Raw genomic sequence first — 24,142 nt, forward strand, 5'->3', positions numbered from 1 at the left:
AATAATAAAATTCCCTCCTGGTATGCCTCTGTTCGACAGTGTCTCACGCCAAGCAATTCCAAAAAGTTGACAGCCCTGATACACATGTACATGTACATCATTCCATGGTATGACACAAAATATGATGACCATCAACACCAAAACAGTGGACCATTCAAAGTAGACTTATTTTCCGCATTTAATTTACATGTGTTTGACATTTTTTTAAGCTGGCAAAACTGATTCTTTTTCAGTACATTTTTTAGCAATGTTTGGGGACCTTTTGAGGCATAAATTGTATCATTGTAGACATTGTATGTAACTTAAAATGTAATGCAAACTTCCCCCTGTATATACATTTGTATCTAGCAACCATGGTCCAGTGGGCAGTCCAGCTCTCCACAATGGAAGAGACCAATGCATCCCTTCATGCAATCAGTACTGCACTTGAACAACCAGACCACTTAATGCTGTGTGCATGCTGTACATGTATCTCTGATACAAAATTTCTCAAAATTGAATTGATTAGTGGTTGCTATGGGGCACAAATGGGCTACTCAGAGATCACTTGCCGCTACCCAAAAAAACATGCTGCTACTTGTCTAAAATTGGGCTACTTTTGCAAGTGTCAGTGAGGCAAAACAATGGGCTTTGTGACCATTTATTTATCGGTCAAGAAACTCCCCATTTTATGTCCTGGAAGTTTTTAGTCAAGGGGATTTCCGCTCAACATAAACTCACATGATGCTCTTGTTGCTTACTATATGCACTATAATCAACCAGTAAAAGTCAGCGTGACAGTGATCCACAGAGACAAGTGCATTTTTAAAACATGGCTAGTAGTAGTAGACTTCTCAAGCAACACTCACATAAAAGGAATGTATGTGAGATATGTACTATGTGAGATCTATATCAAGATCACGGTCGTCGACGTTCTCAATCAACTCTCGCATTAATTTTAATTGTATCAGCCCGATTGCAGCAGTAACAGCACGTCATCATGACATATTACCACAGTACATGTTTGACATTAGTATACTCTTCTCGAGCAACACTCACATGTGACATAAAACATGAGATTATGACCCCGGATTATGACATATAGTAGGCCTATGTGTGTGCATGATCATGAAGACATGATGATGTGTGTGTGCTGCAGTCCTGCAAGCAAGAATTCGGCATTCTTTTCTTTTAGACCACCTTAGCTATATGGTTAAAATAACGAATTTATCAAATTAAACTTTCGCATCAAGGTTAACATACGTTCTTTATACAAACATACCTTTTATTTCATCGATGATCAAACAAGCTTTATTTTGTTCCAAAATCTGTGTTTTTATCACAATTTTTGATGTAAAAGAGCTGAATGCAGCATTCGAAATTTTGGTTGTCCGGTTGCCCGTGACAACTAAAAAAGTCGCCAAACAACCAAAAATACTGATTCGGTTGTCCGCCGGACAACCATAAATCTAGCCAAAAGTCACATTTGTAGGCCTATGGACAACCAAAAACTTAGACGGACAACCAGAAATTGTAATCTGGTTGTCAGTGGGACAACCATTTATTTTTCCTAAATTCGAACACTGGCTGAATGCAAAACCGGTGATGCAAACTCCAAAACATTCACGTAGCACAAGCGCTTGATGCACGCTCGTTTTGACAGTGATTTACGCTCGTGTATCATCAAGCATTTTCAAGCGCGTTTGTTTACTGCTTGCATGGCGCAATTTTGCATAATTCAAGATGGCGAATTTTCTTTTCAGAGCCATCAGTTATTCAGTAGGCAAGGGGCAATCTACATGTCTCATTCTTAAGGAGGCACACAGGATCACTAATTATCCATTATTTTTCACCTCATAACTCGAAAACTATTTATGTAAAGTATATAAAAGTATACATTTTTTGAAAGGAAATGAGCTCATAAATCCATTTAAAATGTCAGTTTTGGGTCAAAAAGTACAATTTTCGAGAAAATCCCAAAAACGGTTTTTTGACCAAAAATTTTGGTCCGCCATAAAAAATTATTTGAAAATCAAAACTGTAAAACATGAATTTTATGAATTTAGACAAATAAATCTAGAAAGTGTTTTTTTATTTTTTCGAAATTTTGCAAAAAAGCAGTAAAAACGTGTGACCCGTGTTCAAATTTTTGAATCATGGGTGATAAAAAAGTTCTAGGCCCTAATTTAAAAAATGAAAAACACTATCTAGATTTTGGCCATATCTAAACGCTTGACTTAAAAACTTACCTCAGTGATGCTTCATTTAGACGCTATGGCGGACCAAAAATGGTTAAAAGTGGTCAAAAGTGAACTTGCCGAAAATCGCGATTTAGAAAAATACAGCGAATTTTAGGTCCATTTTTGAAGATTATTCCATAAATATATAATCCGTGACTTGTGACGTTTGGTCAAGTTAGAAAATGAGAAGGGGCGTCCAACTGCAGCAGATTGGCATTTTTTTGGTGATTTAGAAGGTAAAATATACAATATGACAAAATTATCCGTGCACATTCGGCAGATGTTTAGCCACATTGGAGTAGCCATTTTATTTACTTCAGTCTTGTTTCCATGGTACAGCAGAGCGTCCGCAAGGCCAGCGGCGTCGCGTCGGCGCTTGAGGAGCGACAGGGCGCATGGACAGACAGACAGGTTACGCTGAATAAGTTGCACAGTGCATGGTCGTGTTGCGCGAACTAAACCATGATTATTTAAGCACAATTTTGTCCTGTTCCGTATAAAAAAAAGATCATGCTCTGTATTAAAATTTGCGGACATCAAAACATTAAAAGTAGCATAGAATAACTGACAAGCAATTATTTTAGCAGATAATCAGGAAGTTTTATGAAATGAAGAATAAATTGAGACATAATCATGATAATTGCGATTTCTGTTTTGTCCTAATTTTCATAATTTTGCTTTAAAAATGCAATGTTTTTAATTTATCGTTTTTGGTGATTTTCTTTCTTTTCCTTTTTTTTTTTTTTTTTGGTGTTGACAAATATTGCATTTTTATGTTCATTGTCCTTTTCTGAACCATAAACATGATGTTGTTACTACTCGTTGCTTTTTCTTGAGAGGCACCACCGCGGCCCGTCCGCGCCAAAGATAGAGGCCTAGGCAGTTTAATGCCCGTTATAGCTAGGCCTACCTAGCCTACATCACAGGAATCCCAAGTAAAATTTTAAAAGATTCTGATGTGTCGCATTACTCAATATTCCGTTTTTGTTATTGTAATTGTTTGTTGTTATCATATTTTATTTTTAACTTTTACGGAATATCAAACACGCATACAAAAGTCATAGGCCTATTATAGGCCTAAAGCCACAATAAAGTTGTAAAAATTTTTGTACCGCATAAAAAGTGAATAAAATACAACAACAAAAATTTAAAAAAGTGTGTCTGTTGTTGTTTACAATCAAATAAACGTATAAAAAGTGGGGTAAAAGTTGTAATATGTCTTGAATAAACTTCTTGTAGAACGGACAAAAAGTAGGCCTAGGCCCCTATAGGCCTATGTTAAACGGGCAAAACACGGAGAGGTCACAAGAAAACTGAAAAACACGGAAATTGACATAGCCTAACAAAACCGAATTTCAAAAGTAGAAAACGGAACACTTATGGCTTTAAATTAGATTGTGGTTTATGCAGTAGGCCTACCGTATATAGGCATCATGCTATAAAGAGCGTTTTAAAACACTGCATGAAAATATTCACGAAAAATGCTTTAAAGCAGTTTACCTTTTAAAGTATACAGAAAACATTATAAACGTGAAAGTTGAAAGCCAGACAAACATTGCAAATAAAAAGGCATTCGGCCAAAACATTCGCAAAAAGTGTTGTAGGCCTAAAACCAAAAGCCTTTATTGCAATCATGGCATATGGTAGAGCTAATAGGCATACTAATGGAAATGTAGTTAAAATGGGTTATGAAAAAAGCATGAATTTGCGTTTTCGATTATATTTCTCGCTTGAAATTATTATTTAGCATTAAAACATTCATGAAAATGCTTTCATAAACGCGTGCTCGCTATGCCGATTTCAAATATCGACATTTTGACATAGAGTTGTAGGCCTATGCCTAGATGGTCGATATGATGTATTGAAATGTCAACGTTTTTTGACAATGCGTTAATGGTCAATCAGGAGTAGAACGTTTGAAAACGAATCTTAAATCCGTGTTTTAATAACACTTTGAAACATTATTCAGGGCCTTAGGTATCTAATATAGGCCTACCGGTAGTAACTGCTTGCCTATTTTTTATGGTCTTCAAAATTAAGACGAGACTGAACGACCGCAGAGGCCCCCGAACCAATGCTGGGACTGCATAAAATATAAGCTAATAATAATAGGCCTATATTCTTGTCCAACTACACCAACTTGGTAAATCAAATAATAACAATGAAATGAAATGAATAAATGAATGAATGAATGAATGAATGAATGAATGAATGAATGAATGAATGAAATAAAACAAATTTTTAAACATAAAATAATAAGCCTAATGATGTACTATAAGGCTAATGAAAGTTGACTCCCAGTTTCCCGTTACCCGACTCCGGTCAGAAAAAAATGCCGATCAAATATTTCATTATTTTCCATTATTTCATTATTTCACATTTTTCAAGTTTTTAAGAAAAAAAAGGATAGTTTTAATGTCATCTTTGCATCTAAGTTTCTCCTACCACTAAATGGATAGACCGAACACAAAGAGAGGCAGCCAAGTTCGCGGGAACCAGCGTATGAACAAATATGAAAGCATTTCTACCGTGCACTATGTAGCTCGCTATATATAGACAACATCAAAATAAATAAAATAAACAAAATTTGAAGTCAAATTTATTCTGCTTTTCTTACAAATATTTATGTATTTAATAAAATAAACTTATAAATAAAATGATTTATTTGTCAATTTCTTGCATGGTTGTTTTATTATTAACACGTGCACCCTGTGATGATTTTTACCAGCAACCTCCAGTTTGTGCAAGTAGACAAACTAATTTCCGTATAAATATTGCTTCCAAAGATGTGCTAGTGGAGAGTAAGTTTGGTTTGTAAAAATTAGTGTGCAATAGAACACACAGACACAGTGTATTTATATGGAAAAGTGGTTCTCCAAAGACTATCATGGACTTCTGGTGCTTTCATATGTTGCACAACCTATAGGTTAATTTGAAGATTCCAAAGAAGATGTGCTTAATTAAAATTTGTTTTGAAGTGAAGCATGGTCATTACTAACTATACTTTATTATTTTATTTGGGCCTCAAAACATAGCATTCCGTAATTAACTTTGCACCGATAATGAAAGTTTGAAAATAATGAATAATGAATAATGAAACAGTCACCTACCCAGTCATGAAAAACTATGTAACGGGAAACTGGGGATCAACTTTCATTAGCCTAATACGGGTTAAGTCTAGCCTACTAGCAAACTATTTAGGGCCTACGTTTTCTATCTATCTACCAGATTGCGTCATCATTACAGGGCTTCTTACGGGTAACTACTTCTTACAGATAAATTTAATCTTTTCAAGTTCAGAATGAAACTTGAAAAACAAAACAAAAACAAGCAAAAAATTCACTATTATGTTCATATAAAAAAAACACTTTATACCACTATATCAGCACTTTTTTGGCGAAATTTATCGAGTAGGCCTATTGATTCTGGGACGGGGAAGGTGGTGGTCTGTCGGCCCGCAGTTTCGCACTGCAATGGTGCAAGCTTTACTCTGAAGCTTTACATGTTACCTTGGAAGAGATCAATACCGTACGATAAATGGTAGTGATCGCGATTGGCGAATCAGCAATCACCTCGCCCATCCAGTTTACCATGTGTGCGTGTCTTTGCTAGCTGTACGCCGCAGTACGCGTTACGAGAACGCGATCTATTGCGGGAAAACAATGATTTATTTGCTTTTGCATTTTGACAAAATTTTAATGAAAAAGGGTCTTTAAAATAGCTTTTCTTATGGTTCAAATTTTATGATTTCTTTAAAATCTATTAATGACAAGATAAAATACGGTTTGAAGATGACATTAGTGATGAAAACTCAATTTTGGCCATGTAACACTTCAGTGATCCTGTGTGCATCCTTAAGTTAGGTACTTGTCCTGAAGAAGTCAGCTAGGGGCTTCTCCTGACGAAAGCTTGACAACTAACAAGGCGGTAAAGGAAGCACCTAGTCGCACTTGTTCTCGTTGGATTATAATCTCCTAATCGATCCTGACGATGTTGCACCTCCTCATGTGCACTGACGATGTGCTATGACATTATGTATGAGTATCAAAAGTTAAAAATTAGAGGTCACCTAAGGATATATTTCCCCGTGATGATTCCTTTATTAGAAAAATTATTGGGCCTATTTATTTATTTATTTATTTATTTATTTGATGATTCTGTAAATTATTATGAAAATAATAATATTAATAATAAGAAATAATAATGAGAAAAATTATTGGGGCTATATTTATTTATTTATTTAATTATTTATTTATTTAATTATTGATTTATTTGATAATAATAAGAAGAAACATAAGGCCTATAGGCCCTATTTATTTATTATTATTATTATACATTATTATTATTATTATACATTATTATTATTGTTATTATTATTATTATTATTTATACTTTATTACATCTTCTCTGATAAATATACAGTCAGGTGTATTGATTAGCTGTCGAACAGGCAATCCATACATCGATATCACAAGTGATTGGGAAGTTATAATCCCTCTTGTCCCAGCGAGAACACAGTCGGAGGGCCATCATGCGCGTTTCCCGTTAAAGGTCAAATTATTAACGGACGCGACCTTGGCAAAAATGACCGTCGCACTCTTGGGTATACATGCTTTTTTACTTTTCCCGCGGAAAATTTCGATTTGAAATGTATCGTATTATGTGTAGCCAATCATCTTGGGCAATTAACAAATAAGTTTTATTACAAAATATCTTCACAATTCTCTACTTGATTTCCATTTTGTCTACTTTTGTCGTTAGAATTCGTGATTTTTGCGTTTTCTTTACCTTCAAATTTATTTTCGTTGCTAAGGACTTCTAACCCGGATATTTTCTGTCTTAACGCTTTAATCATTCTAATTTTTAGCCAGACAAGTAATTTCAACCTTTATCTATCGATTAGTCTTTGTCCCAAATTTTGAACTAAAAATTCTAAATTGTTATAATAGTTTAAATTGGTTACCCAGATTAGGCCCATCGACGAAAATTAAGTAAACAACTTCATAACAATACCGCGTGACTTGACACCAAGAACGAGTACACGCGCGTGACTTTGTTGCGCCCAAGCGCGCCATTCATCTGCGTTCAGTGAAATACGCGCGCGCAGTTTAACAATGCTCGCATGAACCTTCTCAATGCTGTTGTCGCATGGCCTACTGTTTACTGGTATTTTTCCGTCTTGTAAAATACCCTTTTCATCCCGGCAGGTTTTTGTCTTAACCAACCAAAAATCTTGATTTTTTAATATGAGGATAATAAGCCATGTTTCTAATCATATGCAAATTCCTGATTTACGAACTCGCACCATTTTTAAAATAACGCAGTTTTTCTTACTCTTTTATCTCAATTCATGACAAAAATTTGTGTTTATGTGCCCATATCATATTCCTTGCAAAGTTACGGTATTTTTTGTGAACATATATGGAATGTTGAAAGCCTTTCTTGTAGTTATATAAAATATATAGCTATTAGGAGTTGTAGAGAGAAATTTGGAAGCTTTTAAAACTGCAACCCAAATCAAGCAAATTTAAATTTTCGTTGTGTGCGTATTCATAGCGTACAGTTTAATAATAGCGCGTCAAAGTTGAATGGCCCTCCAACTGAACAAGTGCGACTAGGTGCTTCCTTTACCGCCTTGTTTCTAAACTTGTCCGGCGAACCCGATAAAAACCCAAAATCCACGTTTTTATTGCAATTTTTGATGTAAAAGAGCTGAATGCAAAACCAGTGATCATGTTGAAATGAAGTCTAACTGAGATAATACTCTATATTAGCTGGAACTGTGGGTCTGTCACGTGTGGGGTTGTGTGTGTACAGTGACAGTGTATGTGACAGGCGCAGTGTTTCCAAATTCTGAAACACACAATCACAATGCACATTAATTTTAAAACTTACCTTGTGCGATTATAACTGTAATGTAAAAGCTAGACACCCGAATGGTACCAGTTTTGTGACATAGACACAAGGTAAAATTATCAAAATTGGGATCAGAAACAGTCACATCCATGCAGCATGTCCAGACATCAGAATGATCACCGACAGTCGCGTCGAGTCGAACGGAAATGAAGAATGAACACATGCGGGGAAATCCCTGTACCACGAAATCGATATGATCGAATCTTATCGATTATGGAATATCGCCAATATCAGTGTAAATGCGCATGTGCAAATGACTGAATGGGTAGGGGAGACCGGGGCAAAGTGGACCAAAATTTATTTGTCCAGCCCAAGCAGGATTACGAAGCCGGGGGGGGGGCACTTCAATATGAAATGGATATAGGCCTAGGTGTAGGGCTGGCACTTTCGCACTAAGGGGCATTCGGTGAGAGCAAAGAAAATGTAAAAAATATGGGGTCATGGGTGAGAGCATGATATTTGGCATTCGGTGAGAGCAAAATGTAGGCCTACTAAAAATATGGGGTCATTGGCTTCATTATTCTATTAATGAGTCCCCACTGCGAAATTGTTGCTGTAAAGAGGCTGGGGTAAAATGGGACAGCTGGGGTAAAATGGGACGCCATTGATTTACTATGGGATTTTTTTGTTGGGGCAAAATGGGACAGTGCGAGTTAGCACACAGTAAATCAATAGCGTCCTATTTTACCCCAATTTGACACATTTCTAAAAGAAAACTTTTCTTATAATTTTCGAAGAAAAAAGTAACAATTTTTGTTTTAATTAATTGAAAAGGTGGCTTAGAAGTTATTTTTTAATTTGAGAAACACTAATCCAGGCTATTGATTTAGTTATTTAGCCTCAAGTCGTGACCTCTGCTTAGATATGAAAACAAAATGTAATATTGATTTATATGATGTGTTAAGCTTTCGGCCGTCAGAAGTTCCTCTTTTAATGAAGAATGGTACTTTTAATTGGTTGGAAATATAAATAGACATTATATCAAAGTTATTTTGTTGCAAAAATGGGCAAAATGTGATTATTTTAAGGTATAAAAGTATTTTCGAAATCACTGTCCCAAATTACCCCGTGTCCCAATTTACCCCAGTCTACCCTACCCTATAGAAAACTCGCCTGACCCAGGGTCGGTAAAAGTGAATTCCCACAAAATGCTGGGAAGTGGAAGGCAACTTGCCTACAGATTGGGAGGGTCCATGTATCGGTATATTTTATTGATATATAATCTACATTACCAGTCGTTCTTCATGGACCCGAGGGAGGGTCTATGAAATAACTTGATTCGTTTTGGCATGATATTGATATTGTTAAAACTGGCAAGAACTGCATGTGTGTAATTTAGGCCTACAGCGCGCAAAGGCTTCATAAGACATTGCTGAATTATCACTATCGCCCAGCCGCGCAATATAGTGTAGAAATCATATAGGCCTATAGGCCTATATATTTGGCATACGATATAGGCCTACACCAAATTTGGTACAGACGTAGAGCTTAAAACACTGAATAATTTTGATGTTGGATTCACGGACATTTTTCAATATTAGTCCCGATTTTGCTGAAAACATACTTTTTACAACAATTTTTACCCCAAAATTGTGTAAAACAAATACGGCTACCCATACATTTTTTACACGTTTGCATTTGACTTGAAAAAGTCAAATGATAACTCTCTAAATTCCAAAGAGTGAAAAAGTCAATCCTCCTCGGAGTGACTCTTCGGGTCAATCGAAAAGATTGACATTTCAATCTACCAAGAGTGAAAATCACATATTTTCCTCCATACGAGTAAAAATTTCACTCTGCAAAGAGTGAAATTTCAATCTTTTAGAGTGAAATTTTCAATCTTTTCACAGAGTGTTCCCTCTGCACAATCTCTCTCGATTGAAGTGTGTTTAAATTTAATAAACATAAATAAACTTCAATCGAGAGAGATTGTGCTGAGGGAACACTCTGTGAAAAGATTGAAAATTTCACTCTAAAATGATTGAAATTTCACTCTTTGCAGAGTGAAAATCTTACTCGTATGGAGAAAAATTGGTAGATTGAAATGTCAATCTTTTCGATTGACCCGAAGAGTCACTCCGAGGAGGATTGACTTTTTCACTCTTTAGAATTTAGAGAGAACATAATTTTATATTATGGTAAATAAAGGTAGAAAGTATGATACTAGGCCCTACCGTGAAATAAACAATATACAAAGTTTGGTGAGCTTTAGACCACAGGGCTTTTTCATAGCCATAATAAAATACTTGTATTTTATTAAAGCAAGTATTTTATTATCACAAGTATTTTATTATCACAAGTATTTTACTATCACAAGTATTTTATTATCACAAGTATTTTACTATCACACGTATTTTATTATCACAAGTATTTTATTATCACAAGTATTTTACTATCACAAGTATTTTATTATCACAAGTATTTTATTATCACAAGTATTTTACTATCACAAGTATTTTATTATCACAAGTATTTTACTATCACAAGTATTTTATTGTGGCTATGAAAAAAGGTCTATGGTCTAAAGCTCGCCAAACTGTATTATTTTACGGTAGTATCATACTTTTAACCTTTATAATACTCTTCACATTGCCGTCGCAGCTTTTCCCTATATTATTATGGTAAAGCCGCTTATGGGGGAGGGGATAAAAAACAACACAAACAACACATTAAAACAACGCAGATGAGATAAAAACAACGACTTCAGAAAATATAAATGCAGTATTGACCATTTATTTATAATTTTTACCATTGTAAGAACCATTATCAAAAATATAACATTCAATAACAAATCTTAATCTTAATATAATTATATATAGTACTGATAATATATAAATCTATAATCTTAATATAATAGTACTGATAACAACAAGCAGAAGAGACACTTACTACCGGTATTTAGAGTCATTATACTTTCAGTGGGTTTTTAGCGGGTTCGCCATCGGACAAGTTTAGAACTGTCAAGCTTTCGTCAGGAGTAGCTCTGACTTCTTCAGGACAAAGTACCGGGTACCTATGAGTGAGACATGTAGACCGCCCTTGTATTAGCAGATAGGCGAGATCTGCTTGTTCTCTGTTGACTTAAGGGGCAGTCTTCAGTGAACGGCTCTTTTCAGAGCCATCAGTAGGCAAGGGGCGGTCTAAAAACCCACTAATTGTTATGAATTCCCGTCGTAAAAGCCTATCCCACAATTATACTCTCAACCTATATGTACGATTTGATTTTCCTTTACAATTGAATATTATTTTACGTTATTTTTACTCTCTATAGTTTCGCTCTCTCTTCACTCCCCTCGTCCACCTCTCTCATACGTCGACTCTAATGTCGTATCTGGGTATTGCCTATTCTGTTATAGTCAACTATATACAACACTATAAGCACTGGTTCTTTAACTCATCTTTCACCATGCATGGTCTATTATTATATAAGGACTTTAAAAGCCAAAATGCTGTAGGGGACTACCTACCAACACAACACATTTAGCTGATTCCATTTAGCTGTTTAGGTACAGGTTGTTATGTAAACATTACAAATAATGCAAAAAAATCAGGTTTGGAAAAAATACCAATGTCATATTATAAGATCGTACATTATGGCTTTAATGGAACTAAGCCTTTATATATTGGCTTTCCTCATCTCCTTGGTTTTATCAACCAATTGCTGTGTTGTTGTTGTGTTTTTTGGTTGTATTTTAGGCTACATTGTTCAAAAATGTGCCGCTCAGTGGCGTAGATTTCTTTTTGACATTGGGGGGATGGGGTTTGAAAAATTTTTGGAAATATAATGAATGCAGTACTTTTTTGCGACAGAATAAGTTCATGGTGCCGCGAAAAATTTTGCTATTTTGAAGCTAAACTGATGAAATATGGTGCAAAAGCGGAATAAATGCTCGCGAAGCGCGCAAAAATTTGCACTTTTGGGGCTAAAATTGGCAAATATGAGGTTAATTTGATCAGAAACCCATATTCAGGCGTCAACATTGGGGGGGTGATTGTATGGAGCATTCCCCCTGGTAAAATATTGGGGGGGGGAGATAAATCCCCCATCACCCCCCGGGACCTACGCCTATGGTGCCGCTCATCAAAACACAACACGTGTTCGAAAACATTCGCAAAAAGTTAGAAAAGGTTACCAGTAAAGGTTTAAATGTCGAGTTACATAAAGGTATAAAATGCTTTAATTACATTCACAAACATTTTTTTAAAAACTTATTGCAAAACATTCTAAAATAATGTTAAGTGCTGACAGAATATTTTGAAAAATGTTTGCAAAAACATAATATTTTGCAAAAACACTTGACATTTAAGATGTTGTGCTTTTCATTCAAACGTTATAAACCATTGTCATGACCTTTATATAAACTGGCATTTAACGTTATAACGTTCTGAACAGAACCAACACAAATTTTTAAATTTTTAATACGTTTTTAACCTAACCTGTTCTGTTTTGAATTCATACCTGTGTTTTGTAAAATTACTTCTATATATTTTTGAATCAAATTCTATTTATTTTCGTATTTATATAATAGTGCTGATACTTCTGAATAAATATGAATGAATCAATGGTTTAACTATACCATTGTCTAAAAGCATAATACAAGCATTATATACATGTAGCCTTTTAATCCATTGATAAAATAATTTGAAATACACATATAGGCATATTTTTTTTGAAATAATGTTGTGTACGTAATATATTTAATTATATTTTGATCAGTACCAAATCGCCGGGAATTGTTAGGTTTTTTAATAGTACTACGGCGAAAAGGCGACATACGGTATATGTGTTCTACGACGCATATAGGGCATGAATTCACAAGAGCTTTAAGAGCGCCAGCTCCCCCGGTGTAAAAGCAGAGGGCGGCAACAAAGAAGGGGCGGCAAAATGTATTATTAAAGAAAAAAGGGCGGAACAGTTATGAAAATTGTTTAAAAAACTTAAAAACATTTTTTTTTGGCTTTTCACTTTTTCAAACCATCTGAAAAAAAGGTCAACATATTCGGGATGTTGATGAAGGGGCGGCAAAATTTACCTTTTCTGCAGCCCCGGGTAGGAGCGACCACGGTACGCCACATACATATGCATATTTCTGGCGAGATGTCACAAGCAAATTCTCTAAATAAATGTAATTAATCCGCGATGTAGACTAAGGCCTGCCTAGTTGGCACTGATCAAAGTATAATTGAAAATAGGCTACTGAATATTAAAGAGTTGGTTTTCAAACTTCTACATGTTTGCAATGAACTGAGTATACATATTCTTTCAAACGGGCACATCATTTCCCATCATTTGATGTTCATGACAGTAAGATATCTTATGCCCTTCGCACTTAATTATTAGTTTCCTGTTTACCGCGCGCCCGCGTCCAAAATTGAAAATCACAAAATAATTAACTATTTCATTTTTGTTTCTGATTTTCTCCATTAAAATAACTTTCAACTACCTCTATTTGCCATTTTTAAAACTTTCAACTACCTCTATTTACTCTGACTTTAATAATATCAACAATAATGATGAATGAACAAGGAGTACAACTCCACCTTCACTTATTTATAAAATCAAATATTGTTGTGAAATAATTAAATGCCCGCTCTATATAATCAAAATGAGTTGAAGGTTGCTTGTAATTGTTCAAACTAAATAAAGAAAATAAATAATAGATAATTAATAATTAATAACTAAAAGTCACCTCGTCCCTTTTTCAAAATCTTTAACAAGAAACTAATAATTAGGCCTAAGTGCGAAGGGCCTTATACTTTAACCACATGAACTCAATAAAATGCCCCGGCCTTACAGACACGAACATGGATGTTACATTACTTATTAAGATTTTACATTCTTACAGTTTCCAATTGAATATTCAATCAAAAATCAAAAACCGACTGCAATTAGAGACTCAATATTCAGTCGAATGATTTGAATTTTCAACATTTTTAATCAATCAAAAGGATTGGTTCTCAATCTTTTATTGCAGTTAAAGGACAAATCTTTGCCGATTAGTTACAAATCAAAAAGATTGATTTTTTTTACTATAAAAAGTTTGAAACCTCAATCCAACCACATGCAATGTGCCATTTGGCAGTATAGGAGCAGCACCTGATTGAATGGTGAAATCAGTCTGCAAAAATGAAAGATCTCTTTTTTAAATTATTTCAGATTTATTCCTATTATCAATCATTAAAAGACTGAAATATTTCAATGGGCTAATTTAAGAGAGTATATGACCTGCTTTATAGCTGCTATTGCAGGAATTCATTATGAGCTGAGATATTGTTTTGATAATAAATGGACTATTCCATTTGAACTCCATACACCCGCTATTTCAAACATTACCTTAATTTTCCACACAAGGTGTGTAGATTTCAAATGGATTCTTCCATTCAGGTAACCAATTGAAATTCACATTTTGTAACCTTAAAAGGCGTGTCTTCCATAAGGGAGAAAAACATTCTAAGTGTTGACAGAATATTTTGAAAAAAATGTTTGCAAAAACATAATATTTTGCAATTATTACACTTGAAATTTAAGATGTTGTGCTTTTCATTCAAACGTTTTAAACCATTGTCATGACCTTTATATAAACTGGCATTTAACGTTATTAAAACGTTCTGACCAGAACCAACACAAATTTTTAAATTTTTAATACGTTTTTAACCTAACCTGTTCTGTTTTGAATTCATACTTGTGTTTTGTAAAATTACTTCTATATTTTTGTTCCAAATTCTATTTATTTTCGTATTTATATAATAGTGCTGATACTTCTGAATAAATATGAATGAATCAATGGTTTAACTACCATTGTCTAAAAGCATAATACAAGCATTATATACATGTAGCCTTTTAATCCATTGATAAAATAATTTGAAATACACATATAGGCATTTAAAAAAAAAAATGTTGTGTACGTAATATATTTAATTATATTTTGATCAGTACCAAATCGCCGGGAATTGTTAGGTTTTTTAATAGTACTACGGCGAAAACGCGACATACGGTTGACCTATGGTTCTACGACGCATATAGGGCATGAATTCACAATACACCTACTCATGCGTGTATTTGGGGGCTTTAAGATCGCTAGTTCCCCCGGTGTAAAAGCAGGGGCGGCAACAAAGAAGGGCGACAAAATGTATTATTAAAGAAAAAGGGCGGAAAAGTTATGAAAAATGTTTTAAAACTTTTTCGAACCATCTGAAAAAAAAAGGTCAACATATTCGAGCTGTTGATAAAGGGGCGGCAAAATTTACCTTTTCTGCAGCCCCGGGTAGGAGCGACCACGGTACGCCACATACACATGCATATTTCTGGAGAGATGTCACAAGCAAATTCTCTAAATAAATGTAATTAATCCGCGATGTAGACTAAGGCCTGCCTTAGCACTGATCAAAGTATAAAATAGGCTACTGAATATTAAAGAGTTGGTTTTCAAACTTCTACATGTTTGCAATGAACTGAGTATACATATTCTTTAAAACGGGCACATCATATTTTCCCATCATTTGATGTTCGTGACAGTAAGATATCTTATGCCCTTCGCACTTAATTATTAGTTTCCTGTTTACCGCCCGCGTCCAAAATTGAAATTCACAAAATAATTAATTATTTCATTTTTGTTTCTGATTTTCTCCATTAAAATAACTTTCAACTACTTCTATTTGCCATTGTCTGACTTTAATAATATCAACAATAATGATGAATAAACAAGGAGTACAACTCCACCTTCACTTATTTATAAAATCAAATATTGTTGTGAAATAATCAAATGCCCACTCTAATCAAAATGAGTTGAATGTTGCTTGTAATTGTTCAAACTAAATAAAGAAAATAATAGATAATTAATAATTAATAACTAAAAGTCACCTCGTCCCTTTTTCAAAATCTTTAACAAGAAACTAATAATTAGGCCTAAGTGCGAAGGGCCTTATACTTTAACCACATGAACTCAATAAAATGCCCCGGCCTTACAGACACGAACATGGATGTTACATATTTACCTATTAAGATTTTACGCCCTTACATTTTCCAATTTATTGGATATTCAATCAAAAACCTTTTGCCGACTGCAATTAGAGACAAATCTTTTTTGACTGAATATTGACTCAATATATTCAGTCGAATGATTTGAATTTTCAAACTTTTTAATCAATCAAAAGGGATTGGTTCTCAATCTTTTATTGCAGTTAAAGGACAACTCTTTGCCGATTAGGTACAAATCAAAAAGATTGATTTTTTTACTATGACATACTGCAGTTACTGTCCGTTTTCCTATACATAATACACAGTGCTCTTTCCCATTGACGCGTGACCTCTACAAATAGCCTACGTTAAAAGAATGGGGATATGGCTAGTTAACGTCGCTGTGTGAAAAATAACCGGCCAATATTAAAAGTACTCTTCTAAAGTTCTAGAAAATATAGTTTTGTAACATGTCCTAAATTTTTAGCTAATTTAGATGTTTGGAAATATTCGTACTTTGGTGTTTTAGTTAATGTTATAGGTAATAGTACATTGCCTAGTTAACGTCGCTGTGTGAAAAATAACCGGCCAATATTAAAAGTACTCTTCTAAAATTCTAGACAATATAGTTTTGTAACATGTCCTAAATTTTTAGCTAATTTAGATGTTTGGAAATATTCGTACTTTGGTGTTTTAGGAATGATATGTAAACGACAGATAACACCAAAAAATATGAAGAAATTATTTCCAAACCGTGTTAAGTCTGCAAACCACCATGTTTCTCATTTTCAAGAACGCTGGTTAACAATAAGCAGAGTTTTGTCTCATTTCGTGAACAAAAGCCCACACAGAATTGTTCTCTAGCGCCGCTTTATAATCGTTCACCCAACTGAAACTATAATCCCAGCCATTGCTCCATTGTACGTGTAAAAGCAGAAACATATGATGTGTGTATTTAACCAGAGAAGATATGATTTAATCAGTTGAGCTGCTTTCAATGAGTGTTATCTTGGTTTAATAGCTTTTAATGGGGTTTAAGTCCTGCAAAGGTCGAATTGAATTCTACTGTAGACATGACTGCATCATGAAAAGTTCCATTCCAACCACATACAATGTGGTATTTGGCAGTATAGGAGTAATACTTGATTGAATGGTGAAATCAGTCTGCAAAAATGAAAGATCTATTTTTTAAATTATTTCAGATTTATTCCTAACATCAATCATTAAAAGATTGAAATATTTCAATGGGCTTATTTAATTGAGTATACCTGCCCCGTGGCTGCTATTGCAGGAATTCATTATGAGCTGAGATATTGTTCTGATAATAAATGGGCTATTCCATTTGAACTCCATACACCCGCTATTTCAAACATTACCTTAATTTTCCACACAAGGTGTGTAGATTTCAAATGGAGTGTTCCATTCAGGTAACCAATTGAAATTCACATTTTGTAACCTTAAAAGGTCGTGTCTTCCATACGGGGTGTATGGAATTCAACTGGAATAGCCAATGATTGCCCATGATCAGTGATGATATTTTTTTCTTTTGTAATATTCTTGATTAATAATTGTCATTTTATCTTGTAAAGCAGCAACTGCCATCTTGCTTAAAAATCTGCAGATAAAACAAAATAAAGAATATTATGATTTTATTGATTAGATATTGCCACCACTTTCTAACATTTTGAGAGATCAAATGGATGGTTTGGTAAAACAAATGTTATTTTTTAGTCGTTAAGGCCTTAAGGGGGTACTACACCCCTGCCCAATTTTGTGCCTATTTTTGCATTTTTCTCAAAAATTATAGAGCATTGGTGACACGTAAGATATGTATATTATGGGGGCAAGGACTACAACTACTGCACTGGAAATTTTATTTCAGCACAGACAGCAGTTGTGGAGTTACAGTCAAAAATGAGGGAAAACCAATATTGTATCAATAAATCAATAACTACTTGCCTTGAGTTGCTGAATTTTCAGTGCAGTAGTTGTAGTCCTTGCCCCTATAATATACATATCTTACTTGTCACCAATGCGCTATAATTTTTGAGAAAAATGCAAAAATAGGCACAAATTGGCCAGGGTGTAGTACCCCTTAAGGTTATGCAAGACTTAATAATATTCATTACAATCTTTGAAAAAAGTTCTACGCATGTAAAGTAGAACTCAGAAAGGTTAACGTGCTGTTGTTCTGACATAGAACTTAAAATTTCGGAAAGACCAGAAAGACCATAATTTTTAGACCAGAAAAAGTTATTTTAGGGCCAGAAAGAACCTCTCCCGTCAAGCACCACTTTCTGTTAAGAATTCAACATACATAACAGCCAATTGTTTTCTAAGGGTGTATACCACACTCTAGACTTGAGAACGTGAAGAGAGAATTTTGTGGCCAGCTTCCATGCAATTTTTGACTTTTTCAAACCAAAGAATATGTTCAACTAGTTTCTTACCATTGTCTTTCCTTGACTGAAGTTCCTTAGTAACGGTAACCTCCATTGCTGTAATAATTCTGGAAAATAGAAAATGTCAAGATAGCTCAGTGGGTGGGAAAGGGTGCTAGAATTAAGGATCTGCAATCCCGGATACATAATTGTTCGAACACTTTAACATGGGTACTTCAAATATGCCCCCATTCCCCCGATCAATGTTGTTAGTTGTTTTTTTGGTCATGCACCCCTAGAAACATCCAACATTGATTGGTGGGGTAGGGGGAGGGTTGTAGTAGCAGGAAATGGTTCAGACTTCACATCAAAGAAAGCGAAATTTTAATATGTCAAGTATAACAGAAATATGGTTTCAAACAGTCCTACTTTGACACAAGTGTTCGAACTATTTATGTCCGGGATTGTGGGTGTTGAAATGTATGGACAAACTTTGTGTTAGAGGTCTAATTGATTTCCACGTATCGAGGGCTCACCGTTACACTTTTTTGGTGATAAAGATAGTAGTCTGTTTTAGTAACACAAAGCTTCAAGCTTCATCTCCATAAGACGCGCCTTTCAAAGTTATAAGCCAGTATAACATGGCCTCGCCATATAATATGCAGAATATGAGCAATTTGTCTTTTCTCAAATTGGCCGAAATGGAGATGAGGCAGAAGATGCACGGATTCTTCGATATGCAGATAACAAAAATCGTAAACTGCACATCTAGCAAAAATTAATTAACATTAATTAGGGAGTATTATGTATGCCAGAACAAGCAAATAATAACCTTTTTGATGGTTCTAAAGCATGCAAATTATCATAGCCAAATATCGCAAGACAGCATATCACAACATTAAAGAGTTAAACGAAATAAACGAGTTAAATTTTATTGGCAAATAATTCAGTAAGTTTAAGTTGATAATGATTGATTTTCGTATGAAATTTCAATAATTACCTTTTCCAAATGAGACCAAATTTCAAAAAGAAACAGAGCTAGAGGAGTGGTATTTTCGAAACTTGCTGCTTTCTTTTCGTTTCATAAGTGCACATTTTTTTCCTGATCATTTACTTACTGGCGGTTGCTGACGGCGAACACGGCTAAGTTCTATAGGTCGTTCCTCATTTGAATAAGCAGGAGGTGCAGACCGCGGACCCTGTACTCGCTGAGCTGCTGGTGGTACTCCAGGCCTCATTCGTGACACTGCGAAGCATCCAATCATTCCCAACACACCAATGAGTAGTAACACACCAACACCACCTCCAATGAGAACTATTGCTGATCTGGAAATACCACCACCATCATCTGTGGATGACACAATGTAGTATTTCTTAAGATTATTTTGATCCTGACAATCCTATTATTATTCAAGGACTATTAAAGGGACATTTTGTGATTCTAGCATCTTCTTTTATCTTGTTGATGGTATGATTCAACAGATATCCACGGAATCTTATTTGCAATATTTCAGTTGATTTGGACATTAGATTGGAAAGTTTGGCGTAATTGCATATTATGGTGCCCTAAATGCCACTGTGTAGAGACAGAATATACAAATTGGACGATGTCTTTGTCAAACAACCGAATCTGCTTTTTTTTTGAGTAAGTGAGAGGGGGTGAGGCTGTGGATCACGAAGTGCCCCTTTAAGGTTAGCAACTATTTCAACAATTGCGATTTGGTAGTTCACAGCATCCTGCGAATGGTAGTGAACTTTGACAAAAATCGAGCGTGTAGAAGGATTTCACATATCACAAATGTACTTTTCTAGGTCCTGTGGTTCTTCAGTTATGTTGTAACGAGGGCCGAAACCACATCACCAGATCACCTTCGTAAAACTTACATAACTGAACAATAAATCAAGCAAGTTTTCAAAGTATATGATTTGTAGACTTCTGCAAACATCAAGGTGTTATATTTCAATAATATATTGATTTAGACAAAGAAAATTGATCTTGTTGGCTGCCTTGACCAACAGTACTTTGTCAACCCTTAACAGGTACATAAATGCGGAATTATATTTTGTTTGAGGGTTATGGATTAATTTTCAGTCACGTATACGTCATAGAATTCTGCAATTATTAATAGTATCATTCGCCATAAAAGTAAGTGTATTAATTTCAATAAGAAACTTTTATTTTCAGCATCATTATGCATTAAAAAGGAGACAGTCAACATGGTCAACGTGGGAATTGAAGCTATATACTGACATACCCTCATATTGGTCAGTGAACAAGATTGCAACGGAATAAAGCGTGTCTATTCCGCATAGGCGGTCATTTATAGAATGAGACTCTCCTTATATATTTACCAGTGTCATCTGGTGTTCCACCGCCAACATCACCTGGCGGCATTCCATCGTCATCTCTTATGCAGACAGTGATCACGTGTGGGTAAGCTATGTAGTGTGAACTACTTGGAGATGGGTCTGCGAGGTACAACTCGAATTTCTCTTCCTCTTCAGGTATGTTGTCGTCCCTGATATTGATGGTAACATCTACTTGTGTTCCAGATCTGGAGAATTCGACCTCTGTGCTGACGGCATCAAAATCTGAAGACTCGCTGGCAGGATTAGATGTGGAGGATACCTCACGGCTCATAACCGCTACAAATCAACAGATTTAAATACAAAGTTGTATTATTAAAATAGTTTTAGTTGATAAATAATGTTATATCGTACTTCTCTACTAGCAACCTGTTTGGGAGAACTCTTCCAATTTCATTCTTTAAAAAAGTTTACGTATAAACAATTGAATCAACTTTTAATAGCAAATGACTTTTGAGCAATACTAAAACACCACTAAATTACGAATTATTTTGTATGGTAATGGACATCTTCAATGACATAAATTTGAGGTTGCTAACACTCACTGACTCGTGCAGTTTCTCCTGGAACAGCGTTGTCTGCTCTTGTGCGTTGTACGGTAACGGTAAGTGTCACATCGTCTTCATCTACGTACACAACTGCGTCATTGTCCTTGAAGCTGATAGGAACTGGAAACGATAAAATTATCTCATGAAAATGAAACATATGTTTTATTTGATTACTGATTCACAACAAAACCAGTGATAGATAACCAATTGAACAGTTGGAAAAGGTAAGGATGATCACAGTGTTACTTGATTCAAAGTATAGACCATTGTCATTAAATTTTAGAATAGTCGTGTGTCAGAAGATCATTTTTATTTGCCAAGTTATTGTAAGGATAAAACATGTTGTTCTTCAATACAGAGCAGATCAAGCACTGCATTGATGATTTATTGATCAATATAAAGTAATATTTTGGTTTATAAACTTACAATCATCATCTTGTATAGTTACAGTGGTTACAGCTCTTCCAATGATGCTACCATCTTTTGATGCCAAGATGAGAACGAAATTCTTTGATGGTTCTTCTACTTTGTCATTGACAATCTGAAAAGTAACAGGTTGTGATGTAGTGCCTGGTGGGAATGACAATGAAGTTTGGATGGGAGTGTAATCACTTGGAGATGTAGCTGTACCATCTGTAGTGTAAACACCTGCGTATAATTACAGAAAGTTTTAGCAATTAGAAGATACATTTTTATGGTTTTATAAGATTTAGCATGTTGCATTCTATGCAAAATCAACAATTTCTAGTATACAATGTGAGAAACGAGTTCTTCTGTATTAATTTGATTGGAAAAATGTTAAACGTTATTTACTTTAAAGGAGTATTTCGTGATCCTAGCATCCTCTTTTTATGACATTTTTCAGTACATATCTACGAAAAAAGCATTTTCCCACAATTTCAGTTGATTCCGATTTTGCGTTTGCGAGTTATGCATGATTATGTGTATTACACTGCTCCATAGACACCAGAACGAAATTCAAATTTCGCGATATCTTTGCTAAATGAATTAATCTGCAAGAAATATTTTGTACATAAACATTATGTAGCCAGAGTATTCCAGTGATATAAAAATCTCAACTTTTTTGAGAAAAGTGGGGGATGAGGCTGTGGATCACGAAATGCCCTTTTAAATCTGATTGTACGAGTAAAAATGTTAAATGTATATTACTTATTATGTATAAATAATATTGTGTACGTAAATTTGGAATATCTAGTTTTTACTACGGAATATTAAAGCATAGACCACTATGGTCTATGATTAAAGCAACCACTTACTGACAGTCTCAAGCGTATTCGCAGATCCGACTCTCTTTACAGAAGTTGTATATGTACCAGTAGACTCAGACACATAGATGTCGTCCTCTTCCAGGTTAAAAAGGTCTGTGAAGGGTTAGAATAATTATGGTATATAACTAAATATGTAGCGTTGATCATTAGCGTTCAAATAACGTTATAACAACCTTCATACACAACCAGGTGCGGTCCTGTAGTCGAGTAGTAGACCATAAAGTTTCGACACCATTGTATGCTCCACATGGCATGACACCCATTCAATTATTGTGCATGTCCTTGTCTTTAGATTATCTTAATGTAAAATATTTGATTTGTTGATTTCATATAATTTTTAGGGAAAGACAACACCTTGGGTTCAACCCTTTCCTTCATGATGTGTGTGTTTATTTTCTGTTTTGTTGCCTTCTGCTATTCTTTGTAATGGAAATAAATATAAATATGAATACATGTATATCACAGGGTTACAACAACTCATACCATCATCATCCTGGATGCATACTGTTGTCCTCCGCTCATCAGGATTTGATATCACTTTTGCCGCAGAATCAGTTCCAACTATACCGTCAATCTTTACAACGAATGTTTCTGGACTTTGTTCCTGAAAATCGTCATCAAATATAGGGATGGAAATAGAGGTGCCTCCACTATTTGCTTCAAATATAGCTGTGTATGTACCTCCTTGGTAATCAGCTTCAGGAGTGGCTGCTCTATTACCATCTACACTAGTGGCTAACACTGACAAAGCTGGATAAAGGTAAAGTAAACAATGAAACGTTTAGTAAACGACACTTTATCAGAGATATTCAGGTGTTCTCAGCGCACAATATCTAAAGGCATGAACATGCTCCAAATGGGGAAATATTGTATCAAATCGAGCTAAATTGGTTAAAAGCAGGCATGTGAAACTGTTAAAACTTGTTAGGAATCTAACGCAATAATATGACATGAGTGTGTGCTTTCCGTACGCCAATATCTCCACGCCAAGAAGTTACACGGAATCGTTGAATGTGATGTTATAAATCGAAGGCATAAAACAGAACTGAAAAAAAAATTAAATACGAGATCATTGCTGTAACTCACATACAATATCTTCATCAGTAAGTGATCCGGTTCTTACAAGGGGTATTACCGCCTCTCCTGCATTCTCACTCACAGTCACCTTGTTGCTGGCCATTTTTATCACAATTTCTGAAATGCATATAAAGTATTCATAAATTTAATTATTAATTGGACACAAAAGTACGCAGTAGAACATTCCTCATATTTCACTGCACGTCACACTCTAGTATAGTTTAGAGAGTGGGCCAACCATGGAAAGCAACATTAATCATGTTAATTGCTTATTTGGAATGTTATGTAGATTCAATATGGTAATAATTATGTGAATCAGCCTTTTCCTGGTCGTGTATGTACCTTGGAGCTTGGAGTCGGTTTCTATCTGCTATTTCTTGTTTTAAAA

The 24,142-nt window shown here is 34.9% G+C and overlaps 2 protein-coding genes across 2 annotated transcripts in view; both read right to left on the reverse strand.

Annotated features, from left to right (window-relative positions):
• The window catches only part of LOC140148659 (putative helicase MOV-10), a 38,999-nt gene extending 30,739 nt beyond the window's left edge, over nt 1-8,260 (reverse strand). The window contains exon 1 of the mRNA XM_072170693.1: nt 8,115-8,260. The gene's annotated coding sequence lies outside the window, so the exon portion shown is untranslated. The remainder of the gene's footprint in view (nt 1-8,114) is intronic.
• Nucleotides 8,261-16,335: 8,075 nt separating this feature from the next.
• On the reverse strand, nt 16,336-23,778 carry LOC140147305 (sodium/calcium exchanger 1-like). The gene is made up of 9 exons (XM_072169083.1): nt 23,760-23,778; nt 23,161-23,427; nt 22,666-22,770; nt 21,815-22,036; nt 21,386-21,508; nt 20,826-21,119; nt 19,592-19,821; nt 18,543-18,601; nt 16,336-17,707 (listed from the first exon to the last, which is right to left on the reverse strand). The coding sequence occupies exons 1-8, from the start codon at nt 23,776-23,778 to the stop codon at nt 18,569-18,571; spliced, it is 1,293 nt and encodes a 430-aa protein (XP_072025184.1). The 3' UTR covers nt 16,336-17,707; nt 18,543-18,568.
• Between the last annotated feature and the right edge of the window lie 364 nt (nt 23,779-24,142).

Source organism: Amphiura filiformis, chromosome 3, assembly GCF_039555335.1.
Source record: "Amphiura filiformis chromosome 3, Afil_fr2py, whole genome shotgun sequence".
NCBI classification, from domain to species: domain Eukaryota; kingdom Metazoa; phylum Echinodermata; class Ophiuroidea; order Amphilepidida; family Amphiuridae; genus Amphiura; species Amphiura filiformis.